This window comes from Lipotes vexillifer, unplaced genomic scaffold (genome assembly GCF_000442215.2).
Source record: "Lipotes vexillifer unplaced genomic scaffold, Lipotes_vexillifer_v1.1 scaffold91, whole genome shotgun sequence".
NCBI classification, from domain to species: Eukaryota; Metazoa; Chordata; class Mammalia; order Artiodactyla; family Lipotidae; genus Lipotes; species Lipotes vexillifer.
The window spans coordinates 2,465,197-2,486,854 of record NW_006777583.1 but is presented as its reverse complement, the minus strand read 5'-3'; the positions used below and the strand labels follow the sequence as shown (position 1 = coordinate 2,486,854).

Below are 21,658 nucleotides of genomic sequence, written 5' to 3'. Positions count from 1 at the left end.
GTGTGCTCATAACACAAGAAAAAAGACAGGACCAAATACATTAGAATATTGCCAGTTCTCATCTCTGGTTAGTGAGATAAGCACAAGTTTTATTTATTTCTAATTTTTCCATTTTTCACATTTTCTACAACATATGTATTTTTTCATAATGAAGAAAGATTACTGATAAACAAAATGAATAGTTTTAAAAACCACCCTCCTACCACTAAGTATTGCAAAAAGTACCCCCCCAAATCTGCAAAACGGTGGAAACAATTTAAATGCTCAGCAGCAGGTGGACCATTTAAGTCAACCACAGGACATACACAGGGTACCATTCAACCATTTAAATGGGCAGAGGGGAACTTTATGTACTGATGGGAAAAGATCACCAAGCTCTATTTCTGACTGCAGAAATATGACTCCTTCTGTGTGTAAAAGAAAGTTATCTGTTAAAATATGGGCCCACACCCCAACAGAAGAATGCATAAGAAATTACCAAGAGTGGCAAACTTTGGGAAGAGGGGCTGTAAACTTTTTTTGCCCAGCTTTATTGAGGTATAATTGACAAATTAAATTATAAGATATTTAAAAGTATACATTGTGAAAGCATTTCTCCCCAGCAAGCTAATTAACACATCCATCCCCTCACACACTAACTTTTCCTTTCGGTGAGAACATTTAAATTCTACTTTTAGCAAAACTGATAAGTCAGAAATTTCTTACCATGTATATCTCTTACCATTTAAAAATAAAATTATCAGTGAGGCAATGTGGTAGGATTAGGAGCAATATTTGTTTCATTCTTAAACTTTTCTGAATCTAAAAATATGTTCTTACATATTTAAGAACACATTTCTCATCTCAGTCATTTACCACACACAGAAGAACTACGTGCATAAATACCAAATATATATGAAACAAAATCTGGAATTGTACCTGGGAATATATAAAATATAATTAAACACTCATACTGTGCAAGAGGACACAAGCCCCTTCGTCTGCCAGCCACATTATATTTTCACTAGGAATATTTCTATTTCAGAAGGTACAAATAGAACCTGCACTGTTTCCAAAACTGCATACTTCTGAGCAATGTGGTAACTAGATCTTATATTAAATCTGTTTTAAAATGGATTTGTTACCTGGCGCACCAATCGGTGGTCATAGTTTCTAATTATTTTCTCCAACAAAAGCTCTCCCACACAAACAAAAAAGATATGAAACAGGCACCTGTGTAAAAATACTTCCACCCATACACTGTTATCCCAAGTCTCTGATACTGTATAACAGACATACAGTTTATTTTCATTTTTAACTAAGTAAATGAAGTCACAAATTTAGAAGCTGGGGAGAGGAAGTTACATAGAACAACAGATAACAAAGCCATAATGAACTTATAATAATATGAACTATGTTATTATTTATTATTATTATGACACACAAGCTATGTGTATAAAACCCCTGTTCCTGGCACACACAAGGCAAGCAACACTAAGGCCTCGCCCTGCTCCCCTAAGCTAAGCCTTCCTGTGTAAGGCACGCCTTAGGCTGGAGCTTTTTTAGAAACTACATTTTGAAAGAAACTTTGTTACAATTTACGGTTAGAGTTGATTCCATATGTCCCAGTTCTGTGTTTCCTTATTTTATTTGTGACAGACCTCTACCCCTGAACACAGATGTCAAGGAGGCACTGACTGTTAAATATTTAGAAAAGCCAGGAAGTCCACCTGCTGCTGATCTGTGCCAATCAAACTCTGTGTCACTGAGCAGATGTGTCCACCTGCACTTGCAGGACACCAGGGCTGGCATCTGGGGGCAGAAGGAGCACAGATGCTGCTGAGATGGTGCACAAAGGGAGGAAGGCCTTGTCCAGACTCCAGAGCTGCTTTTATTCTCTGGAACATGACAGATTGCACCCTACTGATCAAGCCTAGATAGTTGAAATGTATTTAGTGATGAGCAGTTAAGCAGAAGTTTGAAAAATATATAATTAAAAACAGTTTGGACTAATTTTCTTTAAGGACTTTTGGCCCAAATCAGCCCTCCCTTTCCCACTTACATACAAAGTGTCTGGTGTCCAAATATATAAATTACTATTCGACTGTATTTGATAATGTGCAAAAATGTTTCCTAAACATCTGATTCCCAACAAGCATCTGGTAACATATGCAAGGCAGGAAAAGCTCCAAGGAGGTAAAGCAACTCGCCCAAGATCCCAATGATGAGAACCACGTTTGCTAGTACTTAGAGTTCAGTGCCTGCTGGCCACTGTTCCATACAGGCTCTCAGGGAAAATATTATAACACCTTTAGAGTAAGCAAATACTTCATCTACACATCACTGTTTTATAGATCAATCAAAGCCTAGAGAAATGGAGATTTTGGAGTGAGGATATGTCTACCCAGGTATTTTTTGGCTTCCTAGCCTAAGACTGACTATAAATATCAGGTGCTGATGAAGTAAATTCCTAGATTATCATCTTGATCTGTGTCTTGCCACAGAGTCTACCTTTAAGAAATCCTTATGTAAAGTAAGTTAATGTTGTTTTACTCTAGCAAAATAGAAGCCAGAAAGTGGGAATCCTCTAATCTACCTTTTGTGAAGACTAATTTCAAGGCCTTTAATGATAATAGTCTCGCATTAGCTCAGGATAACTAAATCATAATGCACCTATGAGAATCCTGGCAACTAGCAAATATTCTGTCATTTTTACAGATATTCCTTCTGGCTTCTCTGCTGGAGATGTGAGAGCCATTCTCCCTCATTAATTATCAAACTATCTTATGAGATAAAAAATTATGCATTATTCACTTACATAACGTCTCTTCAATTGTAATACCAGTGTTTTATTCTTCCTGTACGTCAAATTTTTAATAGGATGACATTTATTTAGGATGAGAAAGTAATTGCATTACAGATTATAGATATTAAACATAATATTTCATGCCATGTAATGAAATAGATACTTCAAATGCTCTTAGGAACACTTGAATAATACACCTTAAATAAAATAATTTCTATTTTTCTTCATCATTTGGGTAGAAATCTCAACTTTTTTCTTATAAAAAACCTTTGTGTTTGTTTTAAAATAACAATTCCTGAAATTTTTGGACTGGTATTTTTATTTATTTATTTTTTTATACAGCAGGTTCTTATTAGTCATCCATTTTATACACATCAGTGTATACATGTCAGTCCCAATCGCCCAATTCATCACCCCACCCCCCTCCCCCGCCCCCCCCCCACCGCTTTCCCTGCTTGGTGTCCATACGTTTGTTCTCTACATCTGTGTCTCTCTTTCTGCCCTGCAAACCAGTTCGTCTGTACCATATTTCTAGTTGAACTGGTAATTTTAAAGTAAGTGGTTCAAATGGACAAGACAGATATTTACTGTATTTATTATTATACCTGAATATTTTGGAAAAGTGCAGATTTCTAGATCCCAAGGGATGAGACTTGTTAAATTGGAGTGCCTACCATTCACACGAGGATACCTCTTGGAAGTTATCTGCACTCACATCTAATCACATGAACCTCCTGCTTCCCCTCAGCCTTTAGTGGGCAGTTTGCTCACTCAAGAAGCACATGGTATTAGAAGTCAGAAGGTCCGGACTTCAGTCATCCCTCTGCTGTCAAGCAGCTTCTCATCCATGGCAGGTCATAAGCTGTTTCTGATTAGGATTTACTCCTGTGTAGGCTGAGTAGGCAGAACTTGATGATGTCTAAGGTATATATTTTGACGGTTCTTTCTCATCTCAGAGGCCTCCAGCCCCATCTTTGAAACCTGTTGTCCACTCCCATCCAGAATGCTGGCCCCTAGCGGCTATGTTTGCACTGACCTTGCAAAAAGCCTAGACATGGCTGACAGGACTGAAGTGAGCTACTGACTCAAACTGGGCTGGTCCGATACCCACCCTAGAATTCGGAATTGCAATTCAGAGACAGCCAGTGCACTTCTGCCTGTGGCTAGAGCTATAACTTGGAAACTGAGGAGGCTTAAAGAGAGCCAGGCCACAGACAGAAACAAAAATGATGCTGATCTTCAGAGAAACAGTACTCATTGAGTCCCTGACCGTTCGCTCTGCAGTTCTTAGCTCCCAGTTCCTTTCTGAGGCACAGCTCGGTTCCCATCCTTGGGGTCCGTAAAGCATCATGTGACCCATTTTACCACAGGGAGTGAGCCAATACACATGGAAAGTACAGACTCAGAATGGGGGTAAGAAAGGCCAGAAGAATCCACTAGATCTTATTAGCAATAATTTGTACATTAAAGCAAAATGGTCTAATGATACAGTTTCAGTTTGGGAAGATGGAAAACATTTTGGAGATGGACAGTGGTAATGGTTGCATAACAATGTGAATGTACTTAACGTTGCTTAATTGTACACCTCCAAGTGGTCGAAGTGGTACACCTTATGTTATATACCGATATTTTACCATAATTTTAATAAAGACGATTTAAAAATAACTACTCTTCTGCGTGCTTAAGGGCTGCAAGTGTGTGTGCACATGCACATTTATAAATAAAAACTTGCGTTATGGAAGTTAACGTTAATGAATATAACCTTAATTAGACTCTGAGTCACCTAGTAAGATGCATATTGATAAAACTAAAACCAAAACAGATGGGTCCTTTCTGAAGCCACAGCAATCTTTCAGGTTACGAGGGCACTCCTTAATTACGGACTCAGCCAACTGAATAATGTGAAGGGCAAAATCACTCCTTAACCTAAGAAACCCAAGCACTTTAAAAGGTCGAATGTCCACCTCTTTTTCAAACCAGTGCCCCTCTGCCTTTTCTATCTGAAGGTGAAATTTTAAAGACAGTGGAAAAGTCAGAGACAAAAGTCCAGGCCAGGTGCACACAAAATCCAAATTCAATACTCACATCCACTCAGAGTCTTTATCTACACAAATCTAATCAGAGTTTGCAGAGACCTGGCGACGTACTAACACCCATCTCCATATTCTGGCACTCAAGTGCTAATATTCACCTACGCAGTATTAAAGCCTATTTCTGCACCCATCTAATCATGGACATTATATTATTTTCAAATTTTAACAAAGTTAAAATCAAATACCTACTGTTGATCAGTTCTTTGTGTTCAGCTAGGGTTTTCGCAGGATCCAGCCAATACTGTGTGAGGAAGAAAAGGGTAATTACAGAAATTAGTTGCTTTTCATTGGCCTTCGCTTCAAGCGTATTTGGAAAGTGTTATTTTTTTAAATAACATTTAAATAATAAGTAAAACATTTCATTTATGATATATACACATAAACTTACATAAGAGTTTTCTGCTGCTAGGACATTAAAAGAAAAGAAAAATGTCAGTGTTTGGAGAGAAGCAGAGAAGAGAAACAGGAGAGAGCCCATGCTGGGTTCTTAGTTGAATTCTCATACTGGTTATAAGATCAGTAACATCAAGATGCTAGTGAGTGAGCTTCTTACCACCTCTGGTGGGAAAACAACGGCTGCAGAGAATGCCCCCCAATCTCTTTCCAGAGTCCCTATAACAATTCCCCTACAGACATGCCTACCCCTAAAATATCTTTACTCTTTTCATGTCCAGTCCCATCCCTTACAGGTATTGCTGTTAGATGTAAGGAAGAAAGCAACCAAATCAAATCAAATCCTCATTAAGTAATCCAGGAGAGGTGGCTCAGCACAGTGACTGAGGGTTCGAGTCCCAGAGCAGACCAGCCTGGATTCTGTCCTGGCTCTCCCCTCATTATCACCATGTAACTTGGAACCAGTTACTGGACCTCTCTCTCTGAACCTTCTTTGTAGGCTTGCTAGGAGGATTAAATCAATTAAGTCACGCAAAGTCTTCAGAATAGCCCCCGGCTCACACTAAGCATGCAACACATGCTAGTAATGATTATTATTAAGGTGTGATGGTCATTCTTAATAAGTGCCATTAGCCAGTCTAAGGTACTTGCTCATTAATTCAAATTAATTTTTGATGAATAGAATTTTAGACAGTGATGGGAGAATTGGGGGCTCTGTGGAGAGGCCTTCCTTTAAATCTCACCTTTGTGAAATAAAATCACTGAAAGAAAAAGAAACAAGCCTTCTGCCTCATCTTCACGTGGAGGAAGCACAGGGGAGAAGCAAACCAAGTACAAAGGGGACACCCGGGACTCCCCCAGAAGCACACAGTCAAAGGGATTCCACTGCCTGGGAAGTCGGGGGTGGTGGGCAAGGTGCAACCTTTACCCTGCTGTTCTGGCCAAATGCTGGAGATTCCAAGGACTGAGCTAACCAGTTTCCATTTTCTCATGTTCCCAGATGAATAAGGAGCAATTCTCAGAGCAGGGAGGTAGGAGCTGGTCCACCTTGAGCCACTTCATTCCTAGCACTCTTGTGTTTGTCCTGGTGAAATCATTCACACTCTCCTGACCGCACTGGGTCAAGAATCACAAGCCACAAAAGGAGTCTAAGAGAACCTTCCTGCCCAGCTTCCCTTTCCCTGCCCCTCCACTAAGGGCAGAAATGCTTGCTCTGCTATATAACAGCAGCAGTAATTATAATATTTTATAAAATCCCCTTACCTTTTATTCCTAATTACATATAAAATTCATTCATCCTAAATGAATGTCATAATCATTTTATTGTAAGATTTTATTACAATACTTAACTCTATTCATGTACACATAATCTTCACTATTTGCCACTCCTAGAGCAGTTTCAGATTTCCCAACTTTTTCAAAAGGTAACCAACATAAATGGGTAGCAACTTATGACACACGTTCATTATTCCGCTCCTTATCACGTCTCAATTTTTGAAGGTCTAGAAACACTCACTTTTAAAGTAAAAAAGATATATTTGAAGAAGAGGCCATAATTAGTGAACTTCTTTTGAAGCCCACAGTGGCTAAAGATGTGGCTTTGGTGTTAAAATAAATGGTTCCCAGGGAAACACTGATTCATCCAAATCAAGTAAAATCAATTCAAATGCTCAGCTGTGTGTTGGACACAGAGCAGACCCCTTCCTCTAGGTATATAAAGCTATGGCTGCTTCCCACAAAATGGAAACATTAGGTGGGTGGACTGTTTCTTGCAATTCATGTTAAACAAAAGGGTTTGACTATCCCTGGATTTTTCAAGTAACATAAAACCAAGGGAAACACACTCAACCATAAACACTTGCATCAGGTTTCTATTGCTGCCATAACAAGTTATCACAAATGTAGAGGCTTACACCACCACCCATTTAATTAACTCCAAGGTCTGCAGATGAGTTGGTTTCTTTGCTCTAGGTTTCCCAAGGCCAAAACCAAGATGTCAGCTGGCTGGGGTCCCGGAGGGTTATTTGGTGAGGAGACCCTACCCACAAGAGCACTTTTGGGAGGAGACTTGGAGTTGGGCCATGAGAGGCCTTCCCAGTTCTCTCCAGATGTCAAGGCACACATAATACTAGGCCTTACACTGCACTAAGTGCTTGGGGCAAGAAAGGAGGGGAGGGAAGAGGCCTCTGGTCTTCCTCCTCTGCCTAATCTCATCTTGAAACTAGTAAAAGACAGAAATTGCAGGAGAGTCAGTCTCCTTTTAACATCATCATCTCCCCCCCAAAAAACTTTACAAACATTTTCCTCAAGCCAAATCACTGTCTGTCTGTTTTCCCCTCCAGAATGATTTTCAGTCATTAAAAAGCCAGGTAAAGAAAACAAGAAGGAAATTTTAAACTAAATGTAACAGAAAAGATTGGTTAATCTCTTAAAATTTTTCACCTAATGATAGTCTGTACACTTTTAAAATAAATCTCTCCTTGAGAGCAATCAGATTTGTGAGGTGAAAAAGTATAATGAAGTTTCTGAGACGAGTTAGAAATTACAATTTTGCAGCAAAAAAGGAAGAGTCAAGGCTCGGCCAAAGGCTGCTCACTGCACATTAGATACGCTAAGTATCAATCCAGCGCTTGCCGCGCACGCATTGCATTTGATCTAAATGGAAACCAGGGGTTACAGAGGTCAGACAATGATAAATGCCCCAGAACGTACATAATAAAACACGAGCCACCAGGTTCCATAAGCTAGCATTTAAAATGTAAAACCCACTTACGCTCAACCAAAGGAAAGAAATGACCTTGGAACCAAAGCAGCCATCCCATGATGGCACTTGTCACCACATATTATCAACAAGCAATCAAACACAGCACATGTGTGATCACCATGAAACACATCAGGCAGCTGCTCCATCACCAGTGAGAAAAAAGGGCACAGAATTTGCCAATGAACACAGTATCCCAGTTTCAGTTTTAGGGTCTACATTCAGAATATTCACCTATATCCAGAATGGATGTAGGCTCTAAAACTGTGATACCATTCATTCACTTAACATTTGTGGAATACCCACTACATATATTCTTTATATGTCATGTCAGATCTTGTCTTGGGGAGTGTAGGAAAACACAAATGACTGAAACTTTTCCCTAACCGTGGGGCACCCACAGTTTACGAGACACATAGACACAGAGTTGAAATATAATGTGGTGAGATGATCATGTGTATAAGATGAATACATATGAGATAAAAAGATGATGTAAAAAGAAAATGAGCTCTTCAGGGTAAGTACAGGAAGGCATCATTGAAGAGAAAACCTTTGAACAGCATGCTCGCAAATAAAAAAACTTTCCCAAAATAGAAATGGAGAACACAGCCCTAAGTTTTTATAAGAATGATATCTAACAGCTCCACTGCTCTTAAAGCTAATGGATCCATTTTTAAGTAACAACATAGAACATAATACTCCAAGTCCTTTATAGCTGAGGACTTCCTGAAATCAGTGCTGCCCGATAACTAGTAACTATGCAGCTAAGAAATCAATGTTCCTGAAGGACTTCCAGAAGCAATGTCCCATTCAGTCTTCCCCTCTGTCCTGGGTTGGGGGAAAGAGAGAAGCAGAGAGCTGAGCAGTGGTCACTGTGATGCTGGGCTACAGAACAGCTTTCCTGAATGCGCTTGCTACCTAGACGGTCACGAGGAGAGACAGCCCCCATCTCTCTCATCATCTCTCAACATTCAAGCCGTTCAGTCTCTAGGAAAATCTTTCCATCTTGCCCCCTTCCTGTCCCCCATCTCCTCTCTCTCTCCTATTTCAAACTTATATCCTATAGTTCTGTATATCCTCACAAGCTGAATTAGATCCTATTTTTCAGGAAGATAAGGTGACAATTAACCAAAACAGACTCTGCTCTCTCTCTCATCCTGATTTCTACAGTGGGCTTCCTAACACAGGAGAATGTTAACAAACTGTAACCCCAATACCCAATCACTGAGGAGTCAAGATGACAAGCCCTCCTTGGCAATGACTCTTTGTCAGGGTGCAGGAGTCCAGTAGTTAGGTGGCCTTACCTCTTCAGTCCTGTCAATCTTAATAATGGCATTTATGCAACCCGAAGAGAAATGACAGATGGGCACAAGTTCCTTCTTACTCTCTGACAGTCTTGGCTAAATGCCCTGAGCGTCTTTTATCCACCCTGGCTGATCATGTCTCGATTTCATCAATTTCCTAGGTAACAGTCTCAAAATTAGATTTTAAAACTCTAACGCTGTCCAGTAAACCAATATCCTAATCTTCAAAAGATATGTATTAAATTCAGGGTCCAACCTTCCATTTGTCAACTGTTCTTTTGGAGTCTCCTAGAGCTCTAATAGTAGAATAAGCCCTAAACATCTTACATAAAGCATGGACAGCATCAAATAAAAAGAGCTTTGCTGCATCTTATTTAACACTGAGTATAATTCTGACTCACCTCTGGAGAATCTAAGAATACCACAATGATATTTAATAATGTTTCTTGTAGATCAAAAAAAAAAAAGACTTTAAAAGCACACAGTCTTCACCAATATAACAAAATAACTTCTTGATCTAAGGGAGAATGAAAAGTTGACAATCTATAAGTGACAATGGAGCCAAACAGATCTCAAAAAAGGATACTATGGCTCATTCCTGGGGAGTTCTAGGACTTGACATAATTTGCACATAGGTTCCCAGAAATCCAGGACTGTGGTGATAGCTATTTGTGCTTTGTCCACATCCATTTTCCAGTGCCCCCGTATAGACACATCTCAGGCCCTCTAAGCAACATTCACAGGACGTGGTTTTAATTTGCTCCTCGGTATCAATCACAGAAGCCTCAGGACCTCAGGTAAAACCACCGTCACAGAGCTAACTCACAGCAGGGACAGAAACCAGGGCTTGCCATTAGGCCAACACTGAGGGAAGTGTGTGTGTGTGTGGGGGGGGTGGTAACTGGGCCCCATTTTTTCAACAAAAATGGATTCCAATTAATTACTGTTGGACCTGGCTCCTCAAGAAGTGTCACTGGTCCCAGGGACTATTCCTCAGTTCTTTCACATGGACCCTGGCACCACCTAAGACCTAGAGAAGTAACAACGGTAACAGTTACTGCTTATTAAACGCTTACCATGTGCCAGGAACTGTTGAAGACTTTACATTCATTCACTCATTTAGTCCTCTTAATAACTCAATGAATTAGGAACTATTATAATTACCACTTGACAAATGAGGAAACTGAACCACTGATGAAACAACTTGTCCCAAGATACAGAACAGCAGGTCCAAGGAACTGAAGCCCCTTCCATCTTACATTCAAACCAAGCCATTCTCAAGAATATTGCCCTAATAGGAAGGCACAATCTCAATTTCAAGATTTGTACATTCAACTCACTACCAACTCCTCTTTTCCCAGCTCACCCCTGCTGATTCCACCAGGATACACAAGTCAGAGATCCTACTACCTTTTCACCGTCTCTCCTCCCTGCCCCAACCCATGTCCTCACTTCGCTCACGATCCATTATCTTCGTTCAGTCGCAGTTGTCGTCAGTTCCCTTGAACGATCTTCCCTCCATGATATCCACTGAAAAAAAACACCCGCCAACTCTCTGCCTTCTCCATGCCAGAACCTGAGAGGCTGACCATGACTGGAGACTCAAATTGTACAATCACAGATGGGCTCACTTTAAAGTCATTATCAGTAACCCAAGGGAACCCTTGGTACCACTCAGAATCCTACAATATTTTATTCTTTCACCTGCCTGGATAACTCCTTCACACTTTCTCCTCCCCCTTTCTCGCTCTCAGCTAATGATCTTGCTTATTTCACTTAGAAAACTGAAGCCATGAGGAGAGAACATGTATGCATTCTCACAGCATCTACCAACCTGCCTGCATCTGTGCTGGTGTCCTGTCTTCTCTCTGCCTTTTTACTGTGGATGAATGGCCATGCTACACTTAAGCCCATCCCTTCCCATCTATTCAGGAACTTGGTTCCAGCAATTTTCTGCTCTCTTCCCTGCATCATCAAAGTTTCCCTTTCCATAGAATCATTCCTGGCTGAATACATGCTTTTATTTCTCCCATATTAAAACACACACACACACACCTTTTTGATCCCTATATCTGCCCATTTTACTTCTGTACTTTAAATCAAATCTCTGGGGAAAAAATTCTATAGTCTACTTCCTCTCACCCCCTCTTTTTTTTTTTCATTTGGTCAGTATTGATTTATTGGATGTATCCCTTCTATACCCAGCAATGTCCTATCTACTTTGGGATGTGCACAGATGCAAAGACATGGCGAGATATAAGACATGGCCCATTAATCAAAAACTTAGAATTTACTTTGAGATTTAACAACTGTAGCTTGTCTTTATTGGCCTCATTATATGTCTGGAACTATTCTAAGCCCATTTCTGGATTTGTTATCTCGTTTAATTGGTTCAATTGAAAAGGTTCAAGGAGAACAGAAGTTTGATTTTTCCTCACATCACAGTACTGGGCAGATAAATTAGTTGATAGGGCTTGTTATGAGTCGATGAATATGAAATCATTTTCTAAATTATAAAATGCCATATGGGGAGTGTTGGGAATTTCATGTATGGTGGTAATTTGGGGAGTAGTTTCAGGTTAGAGAAGACTTTAAAAAAACAGAGTATAGAGCTTAGATTATGAGTCCCTATTTACAGATGGGGTATTTAAGTCTCTGAAAGGCCTAGTGATGTGTTCAAGGTCATATTGCCAATGAGTCAGGGAATCATTCAAGTCTCCTGACAATGGGTCAGTACCATTTCCTCTAATCCTAATACCACTGGCCAAGCATACAACCAAGCCAAAAGGAAGACTAAAAGTGTAGTGGGGTGGACTAGACAGTCTCAGTTATGGGTTAACATCCTTATTTGCTCTAGCACACCAATAATACCCAGAGAAGAAAATAAGGGTCATGGAAAAGTCTAATTTGTAGTTTGAAAAAAACAAAAATGAAAAAAATGGTATTTTACATGTCTAGCACACCTATTTTGTGCCAGGCATTGTACTAGATGTTTTGCATATTATTTTTTCACATCATCCTTTTGACAACCTTTTAAGAAAAGTACTTTTATCCCTATTTTATAGATGGAGATAGAATGATGGCCCAAAGTTCCACAATGGGCCAACTGGGAAGCAGAGATTCAAACTCAAATATGCCTGTATCCAAAATACATACCATCTCCACTCTCTCACTATGCCTTCACTCAAGTGGAATAAATCTGCTATGTGAACTGTTCTCTAGTCTTCATTATTTATTTTTCCCAAATGTGATCATAATTTCTTATCCAAGGGCTAAGGCCTCTCACCCACTCTTCAGTCCACTTTAGAACCCACTCTAGTTCCTACTACAATGACCTCCAATAGTTGTTAAATCTAACGACAGGTGAAGAGTCTTCACCCACTGTCTTGAAATACCTTTGTCATGTGGTCTGTAGTACACCACTCCCTCTGTCCTTTCCTCCTACCTTTTTGGCCACATCTTCACAATCTCCTTTGCTGATTGTTCACTGTCTCCTAACCAGGAAAGGCTGGATTGCCCTGGGCTCACATCTTACAACCAGGCTCCTGGCTTTAAATGACATCTATACATGACAACTCCCAAATGCATGGCCAGACCAGAATTGCCCCCTGAAGCCAACTGCCTACTTGACATCTCCACTAAGATGCCTATTAGAATCTTAAAGTTTCCAGGTTCAAAGAGGAAATGATGATTCTACTCCCTCCCAGAAAAACCTGTTCTCCTGCAGTCTTCGCCATCTCAGTAAATGGTACAAAACTCTTCCATTGGCTCCAGTCAATGCCTCTTTATCGTCTATCTCTTCTATCAATCTGCAAATCCTGTTGGCTTATGTTAAAAATATAAATAGGATCTGTCAAATTCTTACCACTCCCAGGTCCAAGCAGTCATCACCATTCACCTGGATTTCTTAAACAACTCCATTAATGGTATCCCTTCTTCTCTGCATTTAAAGGAATGCTTTAAAATGAAGATCAGATCAGTTTATTCTCCTTCTCAACATCCTCCAGTGGTTTCCCTTCTTACTCAACTAAAATCCAAAGTCCTTACGATGGTGTATAAGGCCACATATGATCTGGCCCTACTCCCCTTCACTCTCCATTGTGTGTTTTGAGAATGAGGCAGCAGGAAGGACCTTAAGGAGACTGTTAGTGGAAGGCTCAGGGCCTTCAAGGGGGCCTAAAGGAAAGCGAAGAGAAAGCTGTTGGAAGCTGGAAGAAAGAAGACCTGACTCTTCAGGCAGAAAGTTTAGCAGTGCTGTTGCCTGGGGCAACATGGAAAATAAAAGATGCACCTAATGAACTAGATGATCCAGATAAGATTTCCAGGCGGACTGGGGAAAGTGCTGATTGACTTCTTTTGCCCCGGACAATGAAATCTAAAAGGAAAGAGATAAGCTGAAAACAAACTGTAAAATATAAAGGATCCAGGACTTACTAGGCTTGAAATAAAATTCTCTCACCCCTAGACTTATCAGAAGGCAAATGATGCTACAATTAAGAAATGGCTCCTGGGCAAAGACTGAATCCAGAGTGCTGCCAGGAAATTATGAATGTAACTGTAAAACTTTATTAAGTCTTCAAAAGATCTAATATGATGCCTCATAAACTAAGAAAAGGTCATCTAAGAATCTTAAGGGCATTGTTTCCCAAAAGTTTTACAAGGAATCTAAGGTATAGAAGAGCTTATTTCAAAGCGATTTGTCAGTGTTGCCTCTGTCTAATAAAGCTGATTATAAATTGATTCACAAGAAAGCCACAAAGTTCTTTGAAGAAATTCTATCAGGGGACTTCCCTGGTGGTCCAGTGGTTAAAAATCCGCCTTCCAATGCAGAGATGCGGGTTCGATCTCTGATCCGGGAACTAAGATCCCACATGCTGCAGGGCAACTAAGCCTGCACACTGCAACTACTGAGCCCACACGCCACAACTACTGAGCCCACATGCCACAACTAGAGAGAAGCCTGTGTGCCGCAACGAAAGATCACGAGTGCCGCAACTAAGAACTGACGCAGCCAAAAATAATAAATAAATAATTTTTTTTTTTTTTTTTTTTTTTTTTTTTTTTGCGGTATGCGGGCCTCTCACTGTTGTGGCCTCTGCCATTGCGGAGCACAGGCTCCAGATGCACAGGCTCAGTGGCCATGGCTCACGGGCCCAGCCACTCCATGGCATGTGGGATCTTCCCGGACCAGGGCACGAGCCCGTGTCCCCTGCATCGGCAGGCAGACTCTCAACCACTGCGCCACCAGGGAAGCCCCAATAATTTTTTTTTTTTAAACAAGGAATTATATCAGCTAGAGTTGAAAGGACAGAGATCCTACACACTGAAAATAGGTCTTTGGACCCCAATCTTCATCAGGCAAAAAGCAGACTGAAAATACTACTCAGCTGCAAACATACATTGCTTTTATAGAAAGGGAAGGAAAACTCAGAGAACAGAACCAAAAGCCCAGAGGGCAGAGCCAACTGTCACAAGAAGTAAGACCAAGCTCTAATCAAAGAAATGGCTACATGTGCCTAGCTAGATTTCAGAACTGTTATGGACTAGTGATTGCTATGTGCCTCCTGTTTTCCCTTATTCTAAATGCAACTTTTATACCACTTATCCTATCCCATGTGTGTCCCATCACTATATGCTGAATGGTGGTGGGGAATGTGGATATATATTTCTCACCCTCTTAATTCACAGGTCTTCAGATCAAGAGGAACTATATTCAAGGGATTGAACTTGAAGAACAATACCCAAAGAGTCTGCCTGATGGGCTCTTGGACCTTAAGTCTGAGTCCAATGTCATAATAAATGAGATTTGCGAAGGCCTTGGGAGGGATAGGTGAATTTTATATGTAGGAGGAAGAGAAATAATTTTTGTCTGGAAAATAGACTCTCATGCTTTAAAACATGTGTGCAAATTTAGTTGACACTCCTCCCATCAAATGGGATAATCTAATCTCTCTTCTCTTTAAATGCAGGCTGGCCTTCTCTTCACCTCAAATCAGTAGAATACAGCAAAAGTAATACTCTCTGACTTCTGAGCTTAGCCATAAAAGGTGATACTGCTTTTGCCCCTCCCTCCCTCCTGATCTTCCTCTGGATGCCTACCCTGGGAACCCAAACTCTACCCTGTGAGGAAGGCAAGCAACAACATGTAAAGTCCAGAGGTAGGTGTTCTACCACCAGCCAAGCCCAAGCCAGTGCCAACACCAACCACCAGACACATGGCTGAGATTTCAGATAACTTCAGCCTCCAGCCGAGACTAAGTGATGCAGAGCTGAGCTGTCCCTGCCAAGTCCTGTCCTCACCACAGGTTTATGAGTAGAGTTGCTTTTTTTTTTTTTTTTTTTTGGCTGCACTACATGACTTGTGGGATTCTTAGTTCCCCAAACAGGGGTTGAAACCACACCCTTGGCGGTGAAAGCACAGAGTCCTTGGCAGTCCCTGAACTGCCAGGGAATTCCCGGAGCTGCCTTAAGTCACTAAATTTTGAGGTGGCTTGTTACAGCCATGATTAACAGGAACATGTGCCAATTCATCAAGATCTCTTTGATTCCTCACTCTTGCATACAACATGCTTGCTTTTCCTGCTGTGCTTAAATCATCTGTGAACCTGGTGAGCATGCCCTAGCCCTCCATAGCTTCATCCCAGGTCCTGATATCAATACTGTAAGCCCTGGAACATACCTAAAGACTTCCTTCTAATTTGATATAATTCAAAAGTCAGTTCTGTCTGCTTAAGGCTTAACCAACTAAACTATCTTTCAATTTAACCATCATTTTTTCATTTAATCCACAAATATATCAACTTTTCTGTATATCTTTCTGAATTCTAAATATACGAGTTTTATCACAAATAAAGAGGTCAGACATGAGTTGGTTTTTTGGTTGTTAATAGAACTATGTTGGATTATAGGGACCAACTATTCTATCTCCTAGAAGCCCACGGATCATCCCTTGGACATGCCTTCCTGCCAAGCCACGACTATCTCCAGTGAGGCTGCTCTACAATTGCATCTAACAGGCTGTCCTAATCTCTCAGGGGCCAGTGTATCTAATCACAAATGAGTTTGGATTTCTTCTTCTTTTTTATTTATTTGGTTGCACCGGGTCTCCGTTGCGGCATGCGTGGGGGATCTAGTTCCCTGAGCAGGGATCGAACCCGGATCCCCTGCATTGGGAGCGTGGAGTCTTAACCACTGCGCCACCAGGGAAGCCCCTGGATTTCTTCTTAAAAATAAAAACAAACATGTCTTAAGGATGACAGATTCTATGAGAAAAGTCCTGAATGCTGTGAGTGAACTTTAAGATATCAATTTTGTGCTGCTCAAGAGACTTCGGTTCTTCTTCAAGAAGTTTTGTCTATATTTTTGATAACTGAAGTTGCTACCTACACATTTCTAACATCTAGATAAGTGAGGCATCATGGTTTAGACTATGGAATCATTTTCATCTTGAAATAAAATCTTAAATCTGCCACGCTCTGAAACTGTAGTAACTGAAATAATACACAGGTGGTTAAACTAGAGTTTGTTTTTAAACTCTGTTCTACTAACTGAATGTAAACGTGGCTTTAAGTAACCATGTAATTTGTCACAGAGAAGCCAAGCCAACCCAAGGGGTTATGCAGTAAATAGGACCTGGAGCTCCTATTCAGCACCACTACACACAGTTGTGCCTAACTCCAGAGGCCTGAATTACACAGTGGGCAAAGATGTACATGGCAGCCCTGCCCCTCTTCTCTGCATTTACAGTCTATTTCTCCCTAAATGACCTTAAAAACCTTAAAGTCTCATGACTCTAAAAACCTAGGGACTCCCAAGTGTGACTCTAACCTCTCAGGAGCCCAACTACTAGCCTAACATCTCCACCTGGATGTCCACTGGGCATATGAAGCTTCACCTGTTCAAGCTTCACCTGACTCCCCACTCCCAAAATCCAGCTCCTCAATCAGGTCCCATCACTTCTTAGCTTCAACTTTCAATAGATTCCCATATACCCAGCCTATCATAGGCTGCTGGGCACTCTGTAATACAGACCCTGCCTGCCAGCCACTTTGTCACCCACCTTCTCACTACTATTAGCACCACTGGTCTTTTTTTCAGTTCTAGAACACTTCATATTTGTCCCTGCCTTAGGCCACTGAACAGCTGTTCCTTCTGCCTGCCATGCCCCTCCCTTCTTGCCATTCAAGTCTCAGTTTAAATGTCATCTCATAGAGGCTGTTTCTGACCACTCAACAGAAGGAGCCTCCCAGTCACTCTGGCACATCTTATATTATTTTCAAAGCACTCATCACTACATGATATTTGAAAACATATTTACGATCTGTCTCTCGCTAGAATATAAACTCCTTAAGGCCAGGGACCTTGTCTCTTGCCGACCACTGCACCCTAGTTGCTGAGACACAGTGGTTACCCAGTAAGTATTTGCTCCATGACTCAGCGGAGATGAGAAATAGCAAATGCTCTTATCTCTTCACAGTCCCAGGTCAGGGGCACTGATGAGAGGAAGGATATCACACTGCAAACAAGAAGTTTCCTAAGTGAATATTCTCTATAAAATATCCTGCAACCCCAAAAAAGTGGTGAACATTGGAGCAAGAAAAAATTAAGCTCCTATGTACCGTCAGCTTTTAAAGGGCCTACTTTCGTTAACTCAAAAAGCTACTTTGAAAATTCAGTCCAAAAGAGAAAGTGGGTAAGTCTTGCCTCTGTCGCCCCAAAAAGTACCTGCCCAACTTTGAGCAATTCGTGAAGCATCTCTCCCACTAGAACAGGTCACACAAAAATGGACAAACTAGTCATCTTAGCTTTTAGCACATGCAATATATTTGACATTTTATGAAATTCTAGAGAAAATAATATAATGCATTTTATCAGTATGCTTCTGGAACATCCCAATCAAATCTCTTTTTATATTCATGAAGAAAATCTGCTTAAGATTCAGAATAAGGTTAAATCAAGGTCAACGTATCAGAGGTTTGTATCAAAACACTAGATTAAAAAAAAAAAACCTAGTTTCCTATGATAATCAGGAAAATGTCTAGAATCATTAACTCTAAAACTGCTGCTTTTCCATTAGCCAATCAACTATATGAAATTCCATCCTGTATAGCTCATTCTGAGTTAACCAGGTAGAAGGAAAATCTAATAAAATCTTCATGGTAAGGAAATCAGCAATATTCTTCTCATGCACTTATATAGCTAAGCAGGTGTGGGTCACAGAAACTGGTCACAGAAAACCTGTTTTATTGACAAGAACACTTAGCATACCTGCATACTTTGTTATATATGCAAATATATGTGGATATGTATATACAGGGAAGTTTGTGCCATTCCGGATAGTTTTGTTTTAAAGTATTTTGTACCTTTATCATGTCCAAGTGTTTCTCCTTTTAATCTATTTTTTGGTTTACAAAAAAAGAAAAAGACACTCGTGCCATTAATGAAGAAATATAGAATTCGGTGCCTCAACTCGCTAAAGCTGGAAGACAAGTTTATGAAAGCTGCAGGGTAAAATATTTTATTATACATGACCCATGGAAGACACATTTGTGCCTATTATGATCAAACATCTGAAGGAAAAGGAAGAGAAAAAAAAGAACTACAAGAGGGTTAGGTTCAAGATACACCATGGAGCCAACTCTAGACAAATCTAGGTCCTTCAAAAGCATTTATGAAACCGTGGCAAAATCAACACACACAACAAACAATCAGAGCAAGCTCTGCTTCTCCCTAAGGGCTAGAGCAGGGAGGAAAGCAGGAGCAGCTGGCAGGTGGACAGGCTCCTCTCTCAGCACTTCCTGGGGTTCTTTCCAGCAGGCCAGCTCCTGAATTCTCACTATGCAGCACATGACTGGGCTCAGAAGAGATCAGACCCACTCTGAATGGAAACCGGCTCCAGAAAAGCACCATCACTTCCCTTCTTAATAGAAACTGTTCAACAGCTATAGAGAAAGAGGAAAACCTGTTTTATTAAGAATAGTTTATTATGAACAAATTTTTAAAAACCATGGGACCCACAACCATACAGCCGCCAGTGTCATTACCTGAACTCAAATCCTCATACACTTCCTTCTACCACACACTACGCTACCTCTTACTAGAGAGGAATACTCTCAACAGCACCCAGTAGCTGCCAGCACACTAAGGATAGCATGTATTTGCAATTTCTTGCAATTCCAGATACTTCCAACGTAACTTCCTAACATCTCAGTAAAGCTTTAAAAAAAAAAAAATACACACATACCTATATAGATATATATATCTCCGAAGTCTGGTTAAAATAAACAGCAGCAGAGGTCTTTCTTAAGAGAACCAAAGCAATAAATTCAAAGAACAGCAGGGAAAGGAGGCAGCAAACAGACACAGAAAGGCAAGGCAGAAGCATTCTTGTCAAGGCCTCTCTCTGGCCTGCCATTTGTCTAGGTGAGAGATCACTTAGTTGGCAGTGGCAGAGGTGGTAACAGAGTGAGAAACAGGACATAAGCCCTCCCCCGACCCCGCAAGGAGTTTCCAATCAAGTGGGGGATATTACTTAAGAGAAAAATACAATGTGGGACTTGCGGTGTGTGACGACAGGGGTTAGCCTAGGGCACTTGTGGGGTGAGAGAAAGCTTCAGGAGACTAATATCAGAGACTGCTCAATCAGGTGGTAAGGAAGAGCACGATCAACAGGTAAAAATGAGGCGCGGAAGACCAGGAGGGTATTCAGGCCGGGGAAGCAGCAGGTACATCACGGAGACACTACAGTTCAGGTAAGGAGCTGCAGGTAGTTGAGTGTAGCTTTCATGTACCTGGAGTGTGGGTTTGGGGGGAGGATGATTGGTGGGGGACTGAAGAATTACCATGCAAGAAAAGCTCTAGAGCAACCAAGGGCCACATTTCTTGAAGGACCTTGTAATCCTTGCTAAGGAATTCCTGAATTTTCCCTTTGGGACCCATTAAAGAATCTGAAGCCACAGAGGAGACATCCTTAAAGTAGTCTTTCTGAAAGAAAACCGCAGCTGCAGGGGGCACAACATGGGAGGGAGCAAGAGCAAAGACAGGAAGACCAGTCGGAAAGCTTTTGCAGAAATCCAGGCTCCCGTGCTGGATTTTTTCTTTTTAAATAAATAAATAAATAAATAAATAAATAAATAAATAAATAAATTTATTTATTTATTTATTTATTTGTGGCTGCATTAGGTCTTCGTTGCATGCGGGCTTTCTTTAGTTGCATCGAGCGGGGGCTACTCTTCGTTGCGGTGCGTGGGCTTCTCATTGCGGTGGCTTCTCTTGCTGTGAAGCACAGGCTCTAGGCACACGGGCTTCAGAAGTTGCAGCACATGGGCTCAGTAGTTGTGGCTCACAGGCTCTAGAGCACAGGCTCAGTAGTTGTGGCGCTCGGGCTTAGTTGCTCCGCGGCATGTGGGATCTTCCGAGACCAGGGCTTGAACCCGAGTCCCCTGCATTGGCAGGCGGATTCTTAACCACTGAGCCACCAGGAAGCACCTCAACCAGGATTCAGGGCTGGGAGGTTAAGAGGTAACCATAAGTCCTGCTGACAACTGCTGTCCTAGCTTAGTTACAAACAGTGACCCTTTTTACTCTCAAAAGTACCCTGGGTTGGATGATGAACCACACAAGTTGTGCTAGTTATTAAGGAGTAGAACTGACAGGACCTGGTGATGGGTTAGCTCTGAGAAGGAGAAATAGTAGAGTTAAGGATGACACCCTCGCGTGGGTGGAGGCATTCACTAAGGTATTCAGACAGAGGGGCAGGCACCTCAGGGGTGCAACCATGAGGACTTCCTAAAGGGTACAAAGACAACAGATAGTCTTAAGGGACTTAATTCCCAGATTCTCAACTTCCATATACATTTTTCTTCCCACTTTTATTGAGAAATAATTGGCATCACTGTGTAAGTTTAAGGCATTCAGCACAATGGTATAATTTACCTATATTGTGAAATGATCACCACAAAAGGTTCAGCTAACATCCATCTTCTCATATACACACAATGAGAAGAAAAGAAACAAATGGTTCTCCTTGTGACGAGAACTCTCAGGATTTACCCTCTTAACACACGTACTCTTTCTAGACCTGATCTACGTGAGCACAGACCTGATGAGAGGTCCTGCCAGCTCTCCCCTCTGCCCTCCCCTTTCACAGCCCTCTTTTCCCATTTACAGCAGGAAGGCACCTCTCACCCTTTTAAACTCTAGGGTGCTCTGCCCCAGGACGTAGAAAATTCCCCAGCAGAAAGATAGAAACATTTTTAAATACCAGTGTCAGCAAAGTTGCCTTAAATAAAACACCCTAAACCAGAAGAACAGGGCTTTCTGT

At 41.1% G+C, this 21,658-nt stretch overlaps 1 protein-coding gene across 1 annotated transcript in view; it reads right to left on the bottom strand.

Annotated features, from left to right (window-relative positions):
• Window positions 1–21,658, bottom strand: part of EPB41L4A (erythrocyte membrane protein band 4.1 like 4A) — a 253,773-nt gene that overhangs the window by 113,354 nt on the left and 118,761 nt on the right. Inside the window, exon 3 of the mRNA XM_007451202.1 lies at window positions 5,068–5,119. Within this exon, the coding sequence (XP_007451264.1) occupies window positions 5,068–5,119 (52 nt within the window). The remainder of the gene's footprint in view (window positions 1–5,067; window positions 5,120–21,658) is intronic.